The sequence below is a fragment of the Jatropha curcas genome, chromosome 4, assembly GCF_041381405.1.
Source record: "Jatropha curcas cultivar XTBG-Jc1 chromosome 4, XTBG_Jcur_1.0, whole genome shotgun sequence".
NCBI classification, from domain to species: Eukaryota; Viridiplantae; Streptophyta; class Magnoliopsida; order Malpighiales; family Euphorbiaceae; genus Jatropha; species Jatropha curcas.
The window spans coordinates 20,689,300-20,712,817 of NC_143154.1; the positions used below are offsets into that span (position 1 = coordinate 20,689,300).

General features: G+C 41.9%; 1 protein-coding gene across 1 annotated transcript in view; it reads right to left on the reverse strand.

Moving 5' to 3' along the window:
* Window positions 1–23,131, reverse strand: part of LOC149496940 (uncharacterized) — a 136,124-nt gene extending 112,993 nt beyond the window's left edge. Inside the window, exon 1 of the mRNA XM_089719972.1 lies at window positions 23,004–23,131. Within this exon, the coding sequence (XP_089576098.1) occupies window positions 23,004–23,131 (128 nt within the window). The remainder of the gene's footprint in view (window positions 1–23,003) is intronic.
* Between the last annotated feature and the right edge of the window lie 387 nt (window positions 23,132–23,518).

Below are 23,518 nucleotides of genomic sequence, written 5' to 3' on the forward strand. Positions count from 1 at the left end.
ACAAATTTGCCCGCTTTATGAGATTATCAATTCCCCCACACTTGGTTCTTTGTTTGTCCCTAAGCAAAATATTCATCTCTTTTTTTATTTTTTTTATTTTTATTTTTATTTTATGTTGACCATGTTTATTTTCACTCATTGATTTGGACTTCTAAAGTAATATACCAAAAGATAAGAGATTGATTTGATTTTGAACCAAGTATTCTAAGTGAACATGGCATCTAAAACTTCAATTTAGCAAACAAAGTCTAAAGTTTAAAAATCTAGCCCAACTTTAAAACATGAGATAGGCAATCCTCCTGCCTTTAGAATGCAAAATAGGAAGAATTTAGGACAAGTTTAGCACACATGTAATGTTTCTCATCTCAAGGTATTTTTAGGTAACCTATTTCTATCACACAAAGTGGTTGCATTTTTGTTGACGCGTGGATTTATGTCCCACCGAACCCGATGATGATATGAGGATAAAGGATGAGGTTTCACAATAAACCAGAAGTGCCTGAATCAGGAATTGAACCAAACCGCCCAAAGGAGCCTGACCCATGTTAGGGCTGCGTCACGCAGCTATTACCTGCGTGACGCCACTTCTAGCTGCGTCACGCAGCTCTAACGGGTCTAACACCTTTGGCGCGCGCCCGTGCAGTGGCCTGCACTGTTTGTATGGATACGCGGTAGCTGTACGAAAAGTAAGTCGCGTCACGCAGGCTTACGGGTGCGTCACGCAGCTCATACCCGCGTGACGCGACTGCTCTGTCACCCTAGCCATATAAATACTGCATTACACAGCAAAAAGGGGACTTTTTTTGAACTCTTCTCATTTTTCTCTCAAAAAGACTAAGGCATTTTAAAGGAAAAGAAAACAATTGCGATTAGGGTTTTCCTCAAAGACTCCAGTGAGTAACTTTGAGGAAGATTAAGCCATTAGGCACATAGGTTAAAAACTAAAAAAAAGAAGAGAAAAAGAAAAAGAACATAAAAAGAGAGAAAAGAAAAGCTTTTATTATTAAGTTTGGACGTTGGACATTTCTGGGATCGTGAAGTTTCATCCTTAGATCAACCATATCGTATGCAATCCTCAAATCTGAGGGTTAGGTAATCATCTAATCCATCTTTTTGCACTTTTAGTTATTTATTTGTGAAAACTTCATTTGCTTAGTGTTTTTAGTTAATTTGGTTTGGGTCAGATTACATTTTGCCCATTTTTGAACGTTTTTGGATCATATTAAACCTTTGTTGATAAAAAAGGACACGTAAAAAGGGGATTTGAATGGTAGTTGCAGACCAGAGCAGCCGCGTCACGCAGCCCCTACCTGCGTGACGCGACTGTTCATGTCCAAAAGTCTTTAATTTAGATCGAACCACCTGCGTGACGCAGCTATTCGCAGACCCAGGATACTTTTGTATTTAATGTGATATTTTGAATGAATAATCAATAAAACTGAGAATATTAATAAATCGCGAATAGTTCTGCCATGCAGCTTGGAGTTCCGTCACGCGACCGTTCTTCATAGAACAGCCGCGTGACGCAACTATTCCAATTTCCAGTAATACAATAAGAGTTGCGCCACGCGAGTGTTCTTCATAGATCACCCGCGTGACGCGACTGTTCTAAAGTTCCACTATGAATAAGGATACCGCGTGACGCGACTGTTCTTCATGGAGCAGCTGTGTGACACGACTGTCCTAAAAATTTCAGTGTGTTTTCCTTATTTCACCTTAATTTTATATTATTAAGTGGGCTTTAATCTTAATTCAAAAATGATCAATCATGGGCAAAATAAATTTTAATCAAATCAAACCAATTAACTTTTAATGATCTTGAGGTTGTTACATTTTATTTTTTTTATTATTATTCATTGTTCATTATATTGTCAAATTCGGTTTGTGGCCCGCCTTTAACCATAAGGCAAGAGCGGGTCTTTTTATCTTATTTGATGTATATTATGGATGGATGATGGATGATATGCTTTATTTATGATGAATGCAATGGATGAAAATTGATTGGGACGGTTAAGTGATTTTCCACATAGGAACTCGGTTCGATTCATCCGGGTTGGGTCTAAATAAATTGGCTTTTTCTAAAATAAAATCAATTTAGAAATCGTAGGTTAAAAGAGGCCGGTTTTTCCGGGCGTCGGCTTCCAACGGGCCGACGTACCCAATTCCCTTACCTAGAACCTCATTGGTTCGCCTGACCAGTTTTCCAAAATAAAAGGCCTTGAATAAAATGGGTTTAAAATGGAGTCACTCTTACAAAAATAAAAATAAAAACGGTCCCATTGCCAAAATAATGGGTGGCGACTTAAAATGTTTTATAAGACCGATTTATTCGGCATCGCATATCCAAAAAGGTTTTATCGCTTCTTTTCTAAAATATAAATAAATAAAAAATAAAAAACAAAAATTTTCCGGGGAAAACAATTTTATGCTCCGTACCACTTGTACTGCATTTTTTTTATGGGAAAATAAGCACAAAGTGGTTGCATTTTATGCTCCATACCACTTTTCATTAAAACGGACTTCCGTTACTTCCTCAACCTTGATTTTTTTTTCTGGCAATACCCTCATCCTTTATTGACTTGAAACATACTTGTATCATGGCTTTAGTTTCCCTTTTCTTCCTACTTCTTATTCAAGTGAGGATTCATGCTTCTCTTAAGCCAAAATTATGTCTAGGTTTTTTTTTTTTTTTTTTTTTTTTTTTTTTTTAACTAGAGATTTACAATTTTGCTAAAGAAACTTCACATGTCATGTTTCAAACCCTGATACCTGAGTTCATAATCAAATCTAAACATATGATCAGTGGTATATTACTCAAGACTTCCATTTCAAAAAGTGAAATATAAGCATATCAACATTTAGGGACCAAACATTGAACTAAGGTGCAAAAACCCTTTTTTTTTTTTACCAGACGTTGACCGGGCTGTCGATGCCAAACTCTCGAAGTGATTTCCTGGGATGGATCAATTCTGGCTGATAGATACAAACACCTGAGTTAAAAAGGGTCCTGCATGTATGCATGAGAAAATGGAAGCACATAGGATGAAAAATGCAATTCTAATGTGCTAATAACCAGTATGGAAATAAGATCTCATTTTTGACGACTGGACCCAAAAATTCGGTTTGAATAACATGGCAATAACTTATTTATATTTAAACATTTCAGGCATTATCTGTCGTCGACCGTCCATTTTTGGAATTTACAGTCGACTATTTTCTCTCAAGTCCCTAACTTTTGCCTTGGAATGAAAGAATCTCCAAGCGGGATTTTTATTATTATTTTTTTTGTGTCCTTAATTTTTGCCTTGGAATGGAAGAATCTCCAAGCGGGATTTTTCTTATTTTTACTTTTTTACCTTTTTTTTTTTGTATCCTTACTTTTTGCCTTGGAACATATGGTCCCAAGCAGGATCTCGTTTTGTTTTGTTACAAATTTTGTAATCTCTTGCTCACTTATTTTCAGATAATGCGAGAAATGTGACAATACAATGGAATCGCAACCCCCTTATAACTCCCTTTTCTTTTGGGTATTGATTCACTATAAGTGATTGCATTATATTATTCAAAATGAATTTGAGGTCCAGTCTCAAAATCAAGGTTAAACGTCCATACCGAAAATTAGCTCTTATTAATGCATGGCTGAAAAGAAAAATGTTACATGGTGCATGAATGTCACAACATATGTACAGTTTATAACAAACAGGGGAACGGGAGTTAGGAAATGCATGCCTTCCAACCTTATTTCCCCCACACACGGATTCCATTGGTATAAATTCCGACATCTGTTTCCTAGGAATTGGTCTAATCTCGACAACCAACATGGGGTTTTGAGATTGACGATATAATCTCTCGGAAATGAATGCGATATAACAACAGCAAACAGAATTGGGTGCACCTTAGGGGAAGTAACTAAGGCTTTTAACTATGTGCATTGGCTTTAGTCTTATTGGGTTTAACAAAGTCTGGGTTCCGCAAACAGGATTCGGGCTTTGTTGGGCCTACTCCTTTTGACGCACCCTTAAGGTACTAGGCTTGCGGGTGGTAGTAATGTTAATTCTCGGATGGATGCACCTAAAACGCAAGGTCTAGGCTAGATCCACCGTCAAACTTAACACCAGTACCGAAGGGTGATACGGGTAGAATGAGATGAGAAGAAAGGAATGTAAGTGAATGCAAGGACCCTAAAAATGAAAGCATTTAAACACATACGGACGGTTAATAATTTTCCATCGGCTTTTTCTAACCGGGGATTAGTGGGTGCACAATCCCCAGTGAAGTCGCCAAACTGTTTTTCCCCGGAGAAAATCGTGGTTTTTTATTTAGTGTACTTGAATACTTTATTAAAAAAGTGATAAAACCCTTTTGGATGTGCGAATGCCGATAAATCGGTCTTATAAAATATTTTGAGTCGCCACCCATTGTTTTTCGGCAATGGGACCGTTTCCAATTTTAATTTATAAAATGACTCCATTTAACCCATTTTTATTTAAGGCTAATTATTTGAAAAACTGGTCAGGCGTACCAAGTACGATTCTAGGTAAGGCAATTGGGTACGTCGGCCCATTGGAAGCCGACGCCCGGAAAAACCAGCCTCTTTTAACCTACGATTTCTAAATTGATTTTATTTTAGAAAAAGCCAATTTATTTGAACCCAACCTGAGCGAATCGAACCGAGTTCCTATGTGGAAAAGTAATTAACCGTCCCAATTAATTTCATCCATTGCATTCATCACAAATAAGATATATCATCCACCATCCATCCATAACACGTACTAAAATAAAAGAAAAGACCCGCTCTTGCCTTATGGTTAAAGGTGGGCCACAAACCGAATTTGATAATATGATAAGCAATAAATAAAAAGAAGTAAATCCTAAAACCTCAAAATCATTAATAATTAGTTGATTTGGTTTGATTAAATCTTAATTTGCCCATGTTTGATCATTTTCTGAGTTAATATTAAAATCTACCTAATAATATGAAATTAAGGTGAAGTAAGGAAAATACACTGAAATCATGAGACAGTTGCGTCACGCAGGTGTTCCATAAGGAACAGTCGCGTGACGCGACTCCCTTCATTCATCCTGGAACTTTAGAACAGTCGCGTCACGCGAGTGATCTATGAAGAACACTCGCGTGGCGCAACTCTTATTGTGTTACTGGAAATTGGAACAGTTGCATCACGCGGCTGTTCTATGAAGAACGGTCGCGTGACGGAACTCCTAGCTGCGTGGCAGAACTATTCGCGACTTATTAATATTCTCAGTTTCATTGATTATTCATCCGAAATATCACCTTAAATACAAACATATCCTGGGTTTGCAAATAGTTGCGTTACGCAGGTGGTCCAATCCATATTAAAGACTTTTGGACACGAACAGTCGCGTCACGCAGGTAGTAGCTGCGTGACGCGGCTGCTCTGGTCCGCAACTACCATTCAAATCCCTTTTTTACGTGTTCTTTTTACCGACAGGGGCTTAATATAACTCAGAAACACTCAAATATGGGCGAAATGTGGTTTAATCAAAACCAAACTAACTAAAATACTAAGAAAATGGGATTTTCACAAATAAATAACTAGCTAAAGAAAAGTGCAAACAAAAGGGTTTAGATGATTACCTAACCCTCAGATTTGAGGATTGCATACGATATGGTCGATCTAAGAATGAAGCTTCACGATTCCAGAAAGATTCAATGTCCAATCTTAACAATAAAAACCTTTCTTTTCTTTTCTTTCTCTCTTACTCTTTTTTATGTCCTTTTTATATTTTCAAGTTTTTCAATCTATGTGCCTAATAGCTTGATCTTCCTCAAGGTTACTCACTGGAGTCTTTGGGGAAAACCCTAGCCAAAGTCGTTTTCTTTTTGTCTAAATGCCTTAGTCTTTTTGAGAGAAAATGAGAAGAGTTTTCAAAGTCTCTAAAAAAAAGTCCCGTTTTTGCTGTGTAATGCAGTATTTATATGGTTAGGGCGACAGGGCAGTCGCGTCACGCAGGTAGGAGCTGCGTGACGCACCCGTAAGCCTGTGTGACGCGACTTACTTTTCGTATAGTTGCCGCGTATCCATACAAACAGTGCAGGCCACTGCACGGGCGCGCGCCAAGGGTGTCAGACCCGTTAGAGCTGCGTGACGCAGCTAAAAGCGGTGTCACGCAGGTGATAGCTGCGTGACGCAGCCCTAACATGGGTCAGGCTCCTTTGGGCGGTTTGGTTCGATTTTTGATTCAGACACCTCTGGTTTATTGTGAAGCCTCATCCTTTGTCCTCATATCATCATTGGGTCAGGTGGAGGCTTAAATCCACGCGTCAACAGTGATCATGTTCAAAAAGGTGATATAGTGATTGAGTTCATTCCAACAGAAAAGCAATTGGCAGATATCTTTTCTAAACCGTTGAATGAAAGCCAATTTTGCTTAATTAGAAGAGAGCTCGGTATGTTAGTTCTAAACTGCTTTCTATATTTGAAATTAAAAGATTTACTCTGCGTTATGTTTTTAGTATTCTGTGTGATTCAAAAAATATTTCTATCTTAAAAGAAATGCATATTGCTCTGATATGACTTTCTAATGTCATTATCAAGTTCTATCTTTAGAAAAATTCGAAAACAGTCAATTTATTTTTTGTGTGTTTGTTTTACCTTGTTTTCATGTCTTTGCTTTATTTATGTTTTGGCAGTATTATTTTTATTTTTAAATTCTTTAAGACGGTTTGAATTGCCGTAAAACTATTTTTTTATTTTATTCTATCTTGTTAATTTTTTATTTTATTTTATTCTGTCTTGTTAATTTTTTTAAGTGTTTCCCTCTTTCCTAAAGATTATTTCTCAACTTAATCATTTTTTTTTTTTTTTGCTTCTCTATTAAAAACTGCTCTGTCTTCTCTCTTGCCCTCTTGCAACAAAACCCTAAAACGCTTTTTGCTTCAAAACCCTAACAATGGTCAAATCGAGTTCTACCTCTTCCTCCTCAGACTCTCTGACGGAACAAGAACTTCAACTCGTTAAATTATTAAAGAAGTATGAACAAAAGGAGTCGAAACAGAAGAAATCTGTTGAGGAACCAAAGAAAGAAAAGGCAAAAACAAAAAAATCAACGAAACAAGTCGCTAGTTCTCACGCCAAAGGTAAATCTGTTCTTTCTCAATACCCTCTTATGTGTTCTTATGTAATAGACTGGAAGTTCTTTAGGAAGGACGAGTTCAAATTCAGGGAACTCTTTGAGTTCTAGGGATGGATGGATTTTTTATCCTTGAATAGACTGTGTTATGAGAATGAGGTTAAGGAGTTTTATGGTTCTTTTAAAACTAGTGGATCAGAATCAATTTCTATAAAAATTGAAGGAGAAAGCAAAGCGTTATCTTATGCTGACTTGGGCAAGATCTTTAATATACCAAACACTAGGTCTAGGGTAATATTTCTAAGGTTAGCGGATACAAAAACGAAGAATTTTTTAAGAAAATTGTGAAGAAAGGTTCTACAGATAAACAGGGTGTTATTGAATGTTCAAACTTAACTAACAGTATGAAGTGGTTATATAAATAGATTGTGCACTACATTTACCCAAAGAGTGCTTCACTCACTTATGTGAATCAGGTTGAGATGTGCATAATGTGGCATATAACTGAGAAGAAATCCTTCAATTTTTGTCACACCATCTTTGATAAGATGCAGAATAGCCCTAAGAAACTACCCTATGGCATGGTGCTCACCCCTATGTTTGAATTTTTGGAAGTAAAGTTAAATGAAAGTGAGGGTCACAATGTTTCAAAACTAGACAGTGGGTCCTTGAAACTGAAAGACGAAGAAGGAGACGAAGAAAAAGAAAAAGGAATTGAAGAAGAAAAAGAAAAGATAGAAAAAGAAGAAAAAGGAGAAGAAGCTGAGAAAAAGAAGAGAAGAGAAGAAAAAGGGAAAGTTAAGTTGGAGGGTGCAGAAAAGAAAGAAAAGGAAGAGAGATTGGAAGAAAAAGAAAATAAACAAAAGAAGAGAAATTGAAAGAAGAAGAGAAGGAAGAAACAGAGAAAGAAAAGGAGATGGTAACTGAAATTGAAATAAAATCAGAAATGGAAATAGAAGAAGAAAAAGAAAAAGTGGAAGTTAAGACTAAAGAAAAGAAGGATACTAAAAAGATTGAGAAAGAAGAGACTATGGAGATAGAGGATGCCAGTGATGCAGAAATAGAATAATTGGATTTGAGTCAAGAAGAAAAGGAAACTGAGGCTAAGGCAGAAAAAGAATCTGAACTTTTATCAGCACAAAGGAGTAGATAAGCTATGCTGGTAGAATGGAAAAAGAGCTTATAGAAGAACACAATAACGAACTTGATGAGGCAATAAAATAAAGCAAAGCTGTGATTGAGCATAATCAGTCCCTCATTGGATCCTTAGAAAGAATGAAAAACATTAATGAAAGAAAGCTAGCTACTCTAAAAGTCAAGGGAACACCCTACACTCCTGCCTCAGAAAAGCCAAATAGAATAAAGCGCACTGTTGGCAAGCACAGAGTTCATAGAAGAAAGCCTCCATCGCACCCTTCCTCTAAGCGTCCAGAAAGTTCTACTGAAACCGCTTCTGCTCAAAATCTTAGAAGTTCTAAGAGGCTTAGAACTGACCCTAAATCCCTCTGATTTATTTACTTTATCTGTCTATAATTTGTGAAAAAATTTTTTTGGATGTGTTTTTTATCTGTTGTTTCTCTGATCTTTACTAACCCTCTTGTATGATGACAAAAAGGGGGAGAACATAAGATATTTTGATGGTTTAGTACTATGCTAATTGTGTACCCCTCCCCAAAATATCACCGGCATATGAATGCATGTGACTAAGGACAGAAATGCACGTGAATGTATGAGTCGCCACCTTGTTTAATTATTTCAGGGTAAACTAGGAAAAAACCCTAAGTGACTCCATTTTTAATTAACCTAGTTACTAGATTAATTATCCCAATGTTTAAGGCACAGTCTGCGAACCCGAGGTGGATCCCGAGACTATGTCATGCTGATGAACTAACCGATGGATGAATGCTTTGCAAGGTGAATGATGGATTAATGAAATGTTTGTGTGATTTTGACTTGCCGCTCGGGGTGAAATCCCGAACGTGCCTACGTACTTCCGTTTGAATGGAAGATCAAAGTCAACGTAGTTCGATAGGCCTTCTTTGAAGGGCTTTGAATGGGTATGCTTAATGCATGAGTTTGTATGCTTTGTGCATGAGTGTGTATGCTTTGTGCATGAGTGTGTATGCTTTGTGCATGAGTGTGTGTATGCTTTGTGCATTTTGTTTAGGCATTTTGCCAAAAATTGATTGATTTAGGCATTTGTGCCAAAATGGTTCATTTAAGCGATTTGTCGCTAAAATGGTTGATTTTACGGTTTTAAGCCGAAAATGATTGATTTTGAGGCATTTTGCCAAAAATGTCGATTTTAAATGATTTGTCGCTAAAATGGTTGATTTTACGGTTTTAAACCGAAAATGATTGATTTTGAGGCATTTTGCCAAAAGTGTCGATTTTAAGCGATTTGTCGCTAAAATGGTTGATTTTACGGTTTTAAACCGAAAATGATTGATTTTGAGGCATTATGCCAAAAATGTCGATTTTAAGCGATTTGTCGCTAAAATGATTGATTTTACGGTTTTAAACCGAAAATGATTGATTTTGAGGCATTATGCCAAAAATGTCGATTTTAACCGATTTGTCGCTAAAATGATTGATTTTATGACTTTTAGTCGAAAGTGTTGATTTTAAGGCGTTTCGCCAAAATGGTTCGATTTTACGACTTTTGGCCGTAAAAAGTTTGATTTTTTGATTAAGCGGAATTTTAGTTGACGTGCATGCTTTTTATGCAGTTATAGAATGATTGAGAGTAGAAGAGAAGCATGCATGAAGTGCTAAAATTAAATAGGCGGAATTTTATTTACGTACCTGATTTAATCGTCGGCCACTTCTTAACTCCAGATTAAGCTCCTCGTTTAGGTATATTAATTAATTTTTAATTTTTGTTTAATTTTAGTGACCAAATATCACAATAAAAGTGCAATAAAAATTAAATTAAAATGCAAAAAAGCGGTAAAGAAGACGCAAGGAGCGTGAGAGAGAGGGGTTTCGTCCGTCAATACAGACAAGAGGTGTCAAAAACAGCCTGAAAATGGCCTATTTATAGGCCATTTTCGGGTCCCGGGCGGTGGCTGCCGCCGTGCATGGCGGTAGCCACCGCCAGAAAATCTGGGCGGTAGCTGCCGCCCAGGCTCGGCGGTAGCTACCGCCCTGTCGGTGGGGCGAGAGGCCCCGCCCGCGCAGGGCGAGAGGCCCCGCGTGTGCTGGCGGCAGGCCTCGCCCAGGGCGCGAGGGGGGGCCAGGCCCTGTGCGCGGGGCGACAGGCCTCGCTCGCGCGGGGCGAGAGGCCTCGCCCGCGCGGGGCGAGAGGCCTCGCCCTCGCGCGGCGCGGGAGGCCTCGCCCGCGCGGGGCGAGAGGCCTCGCCCTCGCGCGGTGCGGGAGGTCTCGCCCGCGCGGGGCGAGAGTCCTCGCCCGCACGCGGCGCGGGAGGCCTCGCCCGCGCGAGGCGAGAGGTTTCGCCCGCGCGGGGCGAGGGGTCTCGCTCGCGCGCGGCGCGAGGGGCCTCGCCCGCGCGCGGTGTGAGGGGCCTCGCCCGCGCTGGGCGAGGGTCCCCGCCCACGCTGGGCGAGGGTTCTCGCCCGCGCTGGGCGCCAGGCCCCGCCCGCGCTGGGCGAGGGCTGTCGCCCGCGCTTGGTGGGGGCTGGCGCCGCCGTGGCCGGTGCGGCCACCGTGTGTCGCTTCGGGAGCTGTTTTGGGAGTTTCGGACCTCCGAAAAATATTCCGGGACCTGTTCCGCGATCCTCGTAAAATTCCGGACGTTTCAAGTACCATATTGATATATTTTCGGTGAACTTCCGAAATGGCCTCTGGTCCGGCCGGGCTGTTTGCAGTCCGGAAAAATTGGCTCTTTGAGCCTTGTAGCAAATGCACTGTAGCACAATTAAATTTGCTGTAGCAAATTCATTGTAGCACAGTCAAATTTACTGTAGCAAAGTCAACCAATAGGCTTTTTGAGCCTCAAAATTTGAGTATTCACACTAATATGTAGGAACTTTAGTGCTTACATCTTCTTGCTTAGTATTTTATAATCTGTGCTATTTTGTGAGCTATATGTTTTACATGATGAGCTGATTGGTTAGTTTTTAAAACTTAGATTCTTGTTCTAACGTATGCTCTGCAAGTTATACTTAAGATTTCTGTTCTATTTCTAATGTCAGTTTTTATTCTATTCTTATTGCTATGATTATATGCTCCGATTATTTGAAAATAAAATTTTCCTTTCTATTTGTATGTTCTAACATCAATTTCTAAAATTACTTTCTGTTCTAAGTCCCCATAGATGTTTTACTGCACTAACTCAGGGAGAGTTTTATACATGTTCTAACCTGATTCATGATAGAACATATGTCATGTTTAGAACTTATATTTTATTGACATGCATAAATTTAGGGGGAGCACATGTTTTATGTTTGATAAATTTATTGGTTTTTTCATCATCAAAAAGGGGGAGAATGCTGGCTCAAGGGTCAAATATTTATCTCGAAATTTTGATGATTGAAACAAAATAAATAAATTTAAATTATATTATTTGTGCTAATAATAAACAAATTTACTGTAGCAAATGCACTGTAGCACAATTAAATTTGCTGTAGCAAATTCATTGTAGCACAGTCAAATTTACTGTAGCAAAGTCAACCAATAGGCTTTTTGAGCCTCAAAATTTGAGTATTCACAGTTGCCCCCCACCGTCGACCATAAAAATGATTTATGGGAGTCGGTGGTTGTATGAAACGCAAATTTTGTAGGCGAGAATTGGACGCGTCCAGAAGACCCGCCTCTTGGCTATTTGCTTATAAATAGCCTAAAAAGAAAGCTCATTCTCATTCATTCAAGACTTTCTAAGTTAAGGAAATCTCTCAAATTCTCTCAACTTCCTAGGTTTTAAGGTTTCTCTTCTTTCATGGCTTCCTCTGATCTGAGCGGCGAGGAGTACCTGGGGTCTCTGGGGATCTCGCTTGACGAAGTCAACCTTACGGCGGACGCTAACAGTCACGCCTCCGTAACAGGCATCTTCGCCCAGGTACGCCTTCTTTTACTCTGATTATTATTTTTTCGGGCCTTAGGGGCCTAAAAGAAAATAGGGATTGTGGCTTTTCGGGCTTTGGGCCAAATTTGTGAAATTGTGAACTTTGGGCCTCCGTGGCCCGAGTGTGATTTTCGGTCCTTAGGCCGAATTGTGAAATTGTGAGCTTTGGGCCTCTGTGGCCCGAGTGTGATTTTCGGTCCTTAGGCCGAATTGTGAAATTGTGAATTTTGGGCCTCTGTGGCCCGAGTGTGATTTTCGGTCCTTAGGCCGAATTGTGAAATTGTGAGCTTTGGGCCTCTGTGGCCCGAGTGTGATTTTCGGTCCTTAGGCCGAATTGTGAAATTGTGAATTTTGGGCCTCTGTGGCCCGAGTGTGATTTTCGGTCCTTAGGCCGAATTGTGAAATTGTGAATTTTTCTGCGCTTACTGTTTCATGAGCATGCATGCTAAGATATTATCCTTAGTAAGGAACCAAGGACCAAATCTCATATTGTTTTACCTTTTTTAGGATCCTTACATTAGATTGGATGTGGCTGAGATTTCTATGTCCGAAATCCCGATCGAGACATTAGATCCGAACCACCCGGTTGGAGCGATCATCAATCCGTCCCGACTGGGTTACTTGAGACATTTTGATGCTTGCCGAAACAGTCACAAGGAGTTGCTGGGTGCTTTGGCTGAAAGATGGTGGGACACCACCAACACTTTTCATTTTTCCTGGGGCGAGATGACAATGACTCCCGTGGATTTTTCTGTGATTACCGGCATCCCTTTTGGTATTCGGCCGATCGAGTTATACGACGACTGGAGGACAGAAGTTTCCCCTGATCGGATGGTGGAGTTGATTGGTATAGACCTGCCTCGGATTGTCGGGCCAGGCTCCGCTACTCCAGCTTTGAGCGTTTCTAGGCGCTGGCTATACCTCCAGGCCCCCGGTATTTATGCTAGACACAGGCGGGGAGAGCTGACGGCTTCTCAAGTGGCCAGGTTCACTTTGTTGCTGATGTTTGCGTCGACCTTCTGGTCCAACAGGAAAGAAAGGTTCAATCCTTCTATCTTGAAGAGTTTAGAAAATCTAGCCCATCTTACGGAGTACGACTGGGCCGGCGCTATCCTGAGCCGTATGTATGATGATATGTGTGATCTGAGTCGGAGCCACTGCAAACTTAGCGGGACCTACTACTTCTGGGAGGTAATGCAAGCACATTCTGTATATTTTCTGTTTCATTTGCCCTCTTCTGACTCTCGTTTCTTCTTTGCTGCAGATTTGGGCATTTGAATACTTTCCTTATACTCGCCCGGAGCAGATTCAGGCCGATCTCGGATTAGGGCTAGTACCTTTGGCTTGGAGATGGTACCGAACAAATCTTCATACGAGTCGGCATAGGCACTCGCTAAAAGATCTAAGAATCTTCTTCGATACGTGCAGCCCGGCACAGGCATGTATTTAGCAACTCTTGAATATGTTAAATAAAAAAGATTTATTAACACATTTGCTTCTTTTGTAGGTTGAAATGGGGGCGATGGCCACCCATCTACAGAGCTGGATTCAAGTTGATTCTCATTTCCAGCGATCAGATGACTTGCTTCGGCGGAGGGTGATTCTGTCGCATCCGATCTTGAGACGATATTACTTAGGCGAGAGAGTAGACCTTCAAATAAGAGGCTGTCGTTCCATTCCTTATCCTCCTCCCGGGGACATGCGAGCGGGCAAACAGATGATTCTCACTGATGCTCATATTGAGGGTATTCCATATGGAGAGCTCATCTTAGAGGGAGATTATGCTGAGTTCTGCAGACTTTTTCTGATGCAGCCTATTGGGTCGCGGCTTGATGATTTTCAGAGATCAGTTCCCTTCCATCCGCCCGCCACCCGCTCTTCTCGGGCTGCGGGTTCTTCGAGTAGGACTCCAAAGAGAAGGCCTACGACTGATCCTTCTTCTTCTACTTGGGCTGAGGGTTCCTCTCAAGCCGGTCCTAGCCGCTCGGCCGGCCATTCCAGGGCTCCCCGGGCTGTTTCAGAGGCTACCGGGTCGCTTCACTCAGACTTGGCCAATTTACGCCTTCCGTACAGCATTTCCTACCATACTCCAGACGCTTCTTTAGCCTTTCGAGAAGTCCCACTGGAGAATGTGGATCGCTTGGCTCTGCCTTCTGAGGACATTACCGAGGTAAGTAAAAATTGTTAAACCTCTCACAAAAATGATTCATGAGAGATTTGACGTGGATTTGCATTCATCTCTTTTTTTTTTTTTTTTTTTTTTTTTTTTTTTTTGTAGGTTCCTGTCGGATTGATCAATCAAATGATGGAATTGATGCTCGGGATGCAGCAAGAACTGTCTTCGTCCTGGACTCGTGAGGCTTACAGTGATCAGAGAAGGCAGAGGCCCCGTCGCTGAAGTCATGGTTGCTGAATTTTTCTGTTCCCCTTTCTTTTTTTGTACTGAGCTTTATTTTGTACCTGCACTTGGTTAGTATCGAAATATATGTATGCATGCTTATTGTATTTGAAATGAAATGGGAGGACTTCATCTTATAGACAAAATACTCTCTTTTTCCTTTTTTTTCTTCTTTTTTTTTTTTTTTTTTTTTTTTTTTTTTTTTTGTGTGTGTGGCGGTCGCTACCGCCATCATTCGGCAGTAATTCGGCGGTTGCTGCCGCCGTCATTTATTGACAATTCGGCGGCTGCTACCGCCTTCATTCGGCGGCTGCTGTCGCCCTCATTCGGTGCTTTTTCTCCTATAAAGGCTTATTCTTTGTTTCGGCTTTTCACTCATTCCCTATCTTCTCTCTCCTTCTTTTCTCTCCGTGTTTATCTTTTCCAAAGAATGAATCCTTCTTTCAATCATAGCATGCACAGTTGGGCTAGGAGTCTCTCTAAAGTTGAAAAGATCAACTTGAAGAGGTATGGACTCTCTCCTATCATTACCCTTAGGGGGGTAGTAGTCGACTGGGATTTCTTATGGGCTTGCATCAGGCTTTGGGATCCAGAGGCCCATGTTTTCCGATTCGGGGCCATGATGGAGGAAATGTGCCCTCTTTTTGAGGAATTCTGTGCTATCATAGGGTGCGACCCCAATGCCCCTTTGGTCAGGCATGAAGTCAAGATCGGGTATGTTCGGTCGTTTGAAAGTCTGTTTCAGTTCAGCCGACCTCAGGCTAGGGCCATGATTGTTGGAGATCAGAAAGCAGTTCTGCTGCCCCTGATTGATGAGTTCTCGGGGGTCTGTTCAGATGACCCAGACCGGATGAGATTAAGAATGCGGGCCTTGGTTTTTTGCTTATTGGCTGGCTTCTTATTCAACAAGGATCCAGGCTTCGGGGATTTGCGACTTTGTCCCATGGTTCGGCAGATGGAGGACATGGGTTGCATAGGTGGCATTGTGCTGGCAGAAACTATTAGGAGCCTCGACAGAGCCGCTTTAGGCTTCGAGGATTGGACAGTTTCTCCTATTATTCTCCAGGTATTTCCTTCCTTTTTTGTTTTCATTATTATTATTATTATTATATATATATATATATATTTTTTTTTTTTTTTTGACCTATCCCTTTGTAATAGAAAGGATCCATTACTCAGGTTTGGTTAAAGGATCACCTCCAAGTGGTTGCTGTTCCTATTTTACTGCCGTATAATCCCGTTCAGTATCGCATGCGGAGGATCTTAATCACACATCCGTCCACTGATGCATGGACTTCATGGCTGATTGAGTTGGGTCCGAATGAAGTGCTGTGGTTTGTACCCTGGTATGGCATTACCCGCTTTATACAGGTCAGCTCTCGTCATACTCAGGTTTACCTCTTAGGACTTACCCATTGTACTTGGTACTATGCTTCGCGTGCTATGAGGCAAATGGGAATAGATCAGACTGTACCGATCATGGATAATTCTTTATCCGATTCCACCATTACTCCGGGAGTTACCCGAGCTGTCCTTAGAGCTTGGGTTAGAGATCATCAGATGGTTAGGCCTTTACCTAATCCTGCTGGTATTCAGACTTCTCCTGAGTATCGGGCCTGGTTCGTGAATGCTGTCTGGCCGGTTGAAAAGCTGAGGAGGAACGCACTGCTGAGTGCACTTGAGGGTTGGACTCAGGCTGACACTGGTGAGGGGGTTAGGATTGATGAGGAGATTGTGTTGACTCCTTGGACAGGCGAGGCTGGAGAGAGTTCAACAGCTAGGGATGACTCGGAGGACGTTGCCCCACGGAGGCGACGGGCCACCTAGACTCTGATAGGCTTTTATTCTTTGGTTTTGAGATGTATTTTTGTTTCATGGATTTTATTTTATTATTTTTTTTTTTTTTTTGGCTTTTTGCTTGTACTGTTTGGCTTTATTTTTTTTTTTGGAGTGTTGTTTGACTTTTAAGCTTTCCAAGCACGTTCCAACTTTATTCCTTTAAGCTCTAATTTTTGCCTAAGCTGCCCTTCCGGGTTTTCAACTTAGCGAGCTACCCATTTTTGCCTAAGCCGCCCTTTCGGGTTTTCGACTTAGCGGGCCCCGACTTTTTGCCTAAGTCGCCCTTTCGGGTTTTCGACTTAGCGGGTTTTTCTTTGTTTTTTTTTTTTATTATATTATTTTTTTTATTTTTTTTATTTTTTTTTTTTTTTGTTTATTATTTTTTTTTATTAGCAAAGAAGAAAGAATGATGAAATGATGATTTTTATTAATGTTTAGACCGTACCCAATGAGGGCTGCCTACATATCTCCGATATGTAATTTCTTTTTTTTTGAAGAGAATCAGGTCTAATGTAGTTCGTTTTACATTATGCAATGCTTATTACACAAAATATCTTTTTAACTGATCTAAATTACATGGATTCGTGAATTCCAAACCATCCAAATCAGTTAAGATGACGGCTCCGCCAGACAGTATTTTCTTCAACACATAGGGTCCAGCCCAATGAGGGCGAAACTTCCCACGTGGATCCGTGATTGGCTGTCTAATTTCCTTCAGGACTAAACAACCTTCTTCCAGTTTCCGGTCTTTGACCTTCTTGTTAAAATGTCGTGCCATTCTCCTTTGGTAGACTCGAGTTTGGTGGATTGCTTGTAACCGCTTTTCGTCCATGCCCAAGAGTTGCGAATGATAATTCTTCACCCAATCGGCTTCGCTAATCTGACTTTCTTGGATAACTCTTGCCGACTGAACTTCCAGCTCAATAGGCAATACTGCTTCCATGCCATATACTAAGGAATACGGGGTTGCCCCAGTAGGTGTTCTAATTGAAGTCCTATATCCCCATAAGGCATTCGGCAACTGTTCATGCCAAGCTTTATGCTTTTTGACTGTCTTCTGTAAAATGACTTTTATAGCCTTATTTGCAGCTTCCACAGCCCCATTTGTTTGTGGACGATAGGGCGAGGATTTATGGTGTCGAATCCTCGTTTCTTTCAACAAATTAGCAAATTCACCCTGGAAGTGAGCTCCATTGTCCGTGGTGATCTCGAATGGCGTTCCGTACCGACAAAGGATGTTGGTACGAACGAACTGCGCTGCCTTCTTGGCATTCAGAATTGAATAAGAGGCTGCCTCGATCCACTTAGTGAAGTAATCTATAGCAACCAAAATGAACTGGTGACCGTTGGAAGCTTTCGGGTGGATTTTTCCGATCACGTCTATGCCCCAAGTTGCGAAAGGCCATGGTGAAGCAATAGGATTCAAATTGACCGGAGGTTGTCTTTGCAGCTTAGCAAAAATTTGACATTCGTGACACTTCTGCGCGTGCCTCACGCAATCTGCCTTCATGGTTGACCAGTAATAACCTAGGTTCATGATTTTTCGAGCCAAGGCTATCCCGTGCATGTGTGGGCCAGATTCCCCGTTATGTAAGGAATCCATGATGGTTTGAGCTTCTCCCTCATCGACGCACCTTAGGTGCAAGCCGCTCCAACTTCTCTTGTACAGAACTCCATCAGTAAGGAAATATCCGGATGCCAACTGTCTCAATGTTCGTTGATCAGTCTTAGTGGATCCTTCCGGGTAGGTTTCATTCTGAAGGTAATTCTGTATATCCCAATACCAAGGCTTGTCATCGACCAAATTCATGATATGTGCTGGCTGTTTCTGTAGCCGCACTGTCAGAGGTCGGATGACTCGGTCTCCTTCTACATCGACCATGGAGGCTAAAGTAGCCAGAGCATCTGCGAACTGATTTTTGGCTCGCGGCAAGTAGTGGAAAGATAAATCCTCAAATTGCTGAGCCAATTCGTCCAAGCGTTGTAGGTAAGGAACCAAACGCTCTTCTTTAATTTTCCATTTCCTTAAAGCTTGGGAGACTATTAAGTTAGAATCTCCGAAAACCTTGAGGACCTTTATCTCTTTTTCCAGGGCTGCTTCTAACCCCTTTATGCAAGCTTCATACTCGGCTTCATTGTTTGTGCAGTCGAAATCTAATTTGACTGCAATCGGAATGTATTCGCCACAAGGAGTTTTGAATACGACTCCAACCCCGTTTCCATGGTAGTTCGAAGCTCCATCGAAGTACATTTCCCAGACCTCACTTTCCAAGTTCAACAAGTCTTCATCAGGAAATTCTACCTCCGGCATTTTGTCTTCGACCGGTAATTCTGCTAATTGATCGGCCAAGGCTCCGCCTTTCACCGCTTTCCGTTGCACAAATTTCAAATCATAAGCCGCGAGTACTGACACCCACTTAGCCATCTTACAATCAAGAACCGGCCTCTCCATAAGGAATTTCAAGGGGTTCGATTCAGAAACAACATTTGTGGTGTAAGATGAGAGGTAGTGCTGCAGCTTTGTACAAGCCCATACTAGAGCCAGACACAATTTCTCTATCTTATTGTATTTTAGCTCATATTCTGGCATCCTTTTGCTGAGGTAATACACGGCATTTTCTACCCTTGTATCTTCTGCTTGTTGAGCTAGCATTGCACCCATCGCTTCTTCTGTCACCGATAGGTACAACAGCAAAGGCTTTCCCAGCCTTGGTGGCTGTAAAACTGGCGGGGACAACAGATATTGCTTGACTTGGTCGAAAGCTTTCTGACAATCCTCATTCCATTTGACGGCTACTCCTTTTCTGAGCAATTTGAAAATCGGACCACAAGTGTCGGCCAATTGATTGATGAATCGGCTGATGTATTGTAGCCTTCCTAGGAAACCCCGGACTTCCTTTTCCGTCCTCGGCGCCGGCATCTCCATAATGGCTTTGGCTTTTGAAGGGTCAATTTCTATGCCCTTTTGGCTGACCATATGCCCCAGAAATACTCCGGATGTAGCTCCAAACAGACATTTTGCCGGGTTGAGCTTTAAATTGTACTTTTGAAGTCTAAGGAAGAACTTCTCAAGTGCTATTGTATGCTCTTCAGCTGTTTTTGATTTAACAACCATATCGTCCACGTACACTTCTACTTCTTCATGAATCATGTCATGGAAGATGGCTGTCGCCATTCTTTGATAGGTTGCCCCGGCATTTTTAAGCCCAAAAGGCATAACTCTGTAGCAGTAGGTTCCCCATTCCGTGATGAACGCCGTTTTCTCTTTGTCTGGCACATGCATCATTATTTGATTGTATCCGACAGCGAGATCGGTCAAGGAGACCATCTCGTGTCCCGCCATTCGGTCCACTAACAAGTCAATATGCGGCAGGGGGAAGTCGTCCTTCGGACATGCCTTATTTAAATCCCGATAGTCCACACACATTCTGACTTTGCCATCTTTCTTCGGCACCGGCACAATATTTGCTAACCATGTTGGGTAAGCAATGGGTTCTATGAACTTGTTCTCCAGTTGCTTGGCTACTTCCTCCTTGATTTTCAAGGACCATTCTGTTTTCAGCCTTCTTAGCTTCTGTTTTACTGGCTTGGCCTCGGGGTATACTGGAATCTTGTGCACCGCTATTGCTGGGTCAATTCCCGTGATGTCACTTGCCTTCCACATGAAGCAATCGGCAAACTTCTTTAAGCATTCACTGATCTGTTCCCTGTTCACACAGTCAGATGCAATGTATGTATGTTCATTTTCTTCTTTGCCAATTATTATTTTTTCTTTATCATTTTTCATTTCATTTATTTCTTTTTCATTATTTTTGCTTGGAAATGCTTGGAAAGATAGACATGCGGGGTAGTCAATAATTTGCAAGCCTTTATTGATAATGACAGAATCATCTTCAAAAATTACATCAAACTTGAAATCTGGATTTTCAAAATCTGACACAGACGACTCAGGACTGGAACTGGACTCTGACTCGGTTTCAGACTCGGGGTCAGACTCAGACTCAGTACAGGACTTGATTACAGATTTTGACTCTAGGTTTGACTCGGGAGGGGGTATATCAGCAGTGCGCTCCTCCTCGGCGTACCAGTTGGTGAGAGGCCCTTCTTTCGGCTTGATTAAACTCAGCAGGTCTTGATTTTCTTTCTTTCCCGTAATGACTGCAACCTCATCAAAGAGACTTGGCAGCATGAAGTCTTCTACTTCCAGCTCAGCTATTGCCTCAGACTTGTTACCCCAGACATCAGCAAATATCTCTAATCCAGGTAGCACTTTCTTGGCGGTCGGGCAGTAAAATGGTTCTTGGAAACCGTGATAAGGAATTGTCTCTCCGGATTTGCGGAAGTGACTATTCAAAGTTAAAAAGTGTGATGGCATCTGCATTGTTCTGCCTCCGTTCCTAGAGCTCCTAGCTTGGTCTTCCTCAGTAGGCTCATATCCCAGCCCAAAAGTCCCTTGGTTTACTGGACATTCCCAGGCTTGCAGTGCGGGGTATGTTTTTCCGGACCTTGCCATAGCCATTCCTGGTAGGTAAGACATTTTCAACATTAAAGGCACTATGCAATTTATTTGCACCGTCCCAAAATCAAAGAGAATTTGGGAGTTCATAGTCTTTCCTTCTATAAATTGCACAGTATCATACTGAAATCCCGAGAGGGGAAAGTAGGCGCTTTCAGGGTTGACCTCAAAGAGAGGCTGGCCCTTTGGCTTTTTAAGCTGGCTGTAATCATCTCCTTGAACTGTTATGATTTTACCCTCATAAGGGAATTTGACTTTCTGGTGTAAGGAGGAGGGTACTGCTTTGGTACGGTGTATCCATGGCCGTCCCAAAAGCAGGTTGAAACTGGTGGGCACATCGATCACCTGGAATGGTACCTCCATTACGGCTGGCCCGATTGCCAATTTCAGCATAGCAACTCCCAATACTTCCCTTCGGGTGCTGTCATATGCTTTCACTATCTGGTCAGATGGCATGAAATCCGTTTCTTCCAAACCCAGACAGCTGGCTACTCTTAATGGACAGACGTTTAATGCTGACCCATTATCAATGAGAACCATGGGCACAGTTTTGTCTCTAGTCTGAACCGTGATATAGAGGGCATCATTGTGACTATCTCCTCCAGTGGGTAAGTCATCATCCGAAAACCCGATGTTTTGAGTCTTCGAAGATTGGGTGAGGGTGGATACTAGCACTTCGGGGCTAACCTCCACCGACGTTTGAAGCTGACTCAAAGCCTTGCAAAGAGCTTGGCGATGAGGAAAAGATGCTGCTAGAAGTTCCCAAATCGATACCCTAGCTTGTGTCTTCTTTAGCTGTGAAAGTACTGGGTCTTCTTTTGGTTCATCTGTCCTTTGGTAAGGGTTATTTGGGACTTTGTCCAAGACTATCGGCTCATATTGTCTCCCGCTCCTGGTTATAGCATCGAGTTCCTCGACAAAGTCATTTAAATCTAGGACACAAATTTCGTTCCTTTCAAGGAATAGATCGAAAGGATCGATCAATTCCTGGTCATGAAAGATAGCATTTACCCCGTGATTTGGCAAGGGGTTAGTGCTAATGTTTGGTTTGCTTCTCGGGATAATTGAGCCATTGTCTACCAAGTCCTGGATGCGGTTCTTAAGAGTCCAACATGCCTCAGTCTTATGCCCATATGCTTGGTGGTACTCACAGTATTCATTGGTTTTGAAATTCCTCGGTAAGGGGTTAGGTGGTGGTCTTGCCTCCAAAGGTTTGATGTAGTTTGCTTTAACAGCTTCTCGAAATACCAAAAGGATTGGCATGCCGAGATCAGTATATGCTCTTCTTGACTGACTGCCGTTTCTCATGTTTCCCATGCTTCCCGTGTTTCCCATATTTCCCACACGTAAAGGGTTTGTGGGGGTGATACTTGCCACTTCGTGGATTTTTCCGGGCTGGATAGGTTTTTTGTATCTTGAGGCTCCCGAATCTTCTTTCAGTTGTCCCATTTGAAGTAAATCCTCTACCTTCGTAGCAGTGGCAATGAGCGACTGAAACGTTGGTAGGTATTGTGTTTGAAGCTGAGACTGGTAGATAGGCAGTAAATTTTTGATTATTATGTCAACTTGTTCCTGTTCAGAGGGTCGGCTGATCATTTGAGAGGCTTTGGCCCTCCACCTCGTAAGGAACGAGGAAAAGGGCTCATTGTTTTTCTGTTTGGTGGTTTCCAGTTCTCTTCGGGTAACATCCACTTCCATGTTATAGCGATACTGTGAATTGAATGCATTACAGATATCTTCCCAAGTTTTCATCTTTGATCGGTCCAAACTGACAAACCATCTCAAAGCAGCGCCGGTGAGTGACTGTTGGAACAACTGAGCAAGGAGCTCGCTGTTCAATCCGAACGGGTTAAGGGCACCCACATACATTTTCAAGTGTGTTTTTGGACAAGTAGTTCCATCGAATTTGTCCATGTTTGGCATTTTGAATTTGGTTGGCAGTCTTGCTTCGGGGAACAGAGACAAGGAGTCCATGTCCACGACTTCTTTGTGTGTCTTAAGGGCGGTAACAGACCTTTCTAAGAGTTCTAGCTTTTCTCTCATTTTCTGAGCTTCCAGCTCAGAGGCAGTTTTGGAAGGCATGTCATCCAAGTTAAGGGTAGGGTTTGAGGACGCAGATGCAGCACCCGGTCCTGGATTGGAGGCACCATGATCATTTCCCCCAACCGGAATCCCGTTTCCATTACCACCGCCTAGTTCAGCTAGCAGGGCGGTTCTCTGGGCGGCCAATGCCTCATGCATTCTAGCTTCCATTCTAGCTTCCATTTGTTCCATGAGGGCTTTGATGTCATTAAGTGATGCCATTGGCCTAGTTGAAGTTGGTGAACTTGGTGAATTTGGTGATAGCACAGTAGGTGTAGCTGGCACTGACGTTGGCGCTTGAACAGTAGGTACCTGATAGGATGAGGGTAACCGGGTTAGGGTACTGTGTTGTGTATCAAGGTAACTAATAAGAGATAGATCGTCTCTTTGTCCAACTGTGCATGACTGACAAACAGAAGGATATTTTTGTGTCCCTCCACTCTCTTCTCTCTGTTTTTTTTTTTAAATGCTTATGGTATGTCATGAATGCGCACAACAACACGTCATAATTTATTTTAATGAGATGATTCGTACCATTGGGTGCAT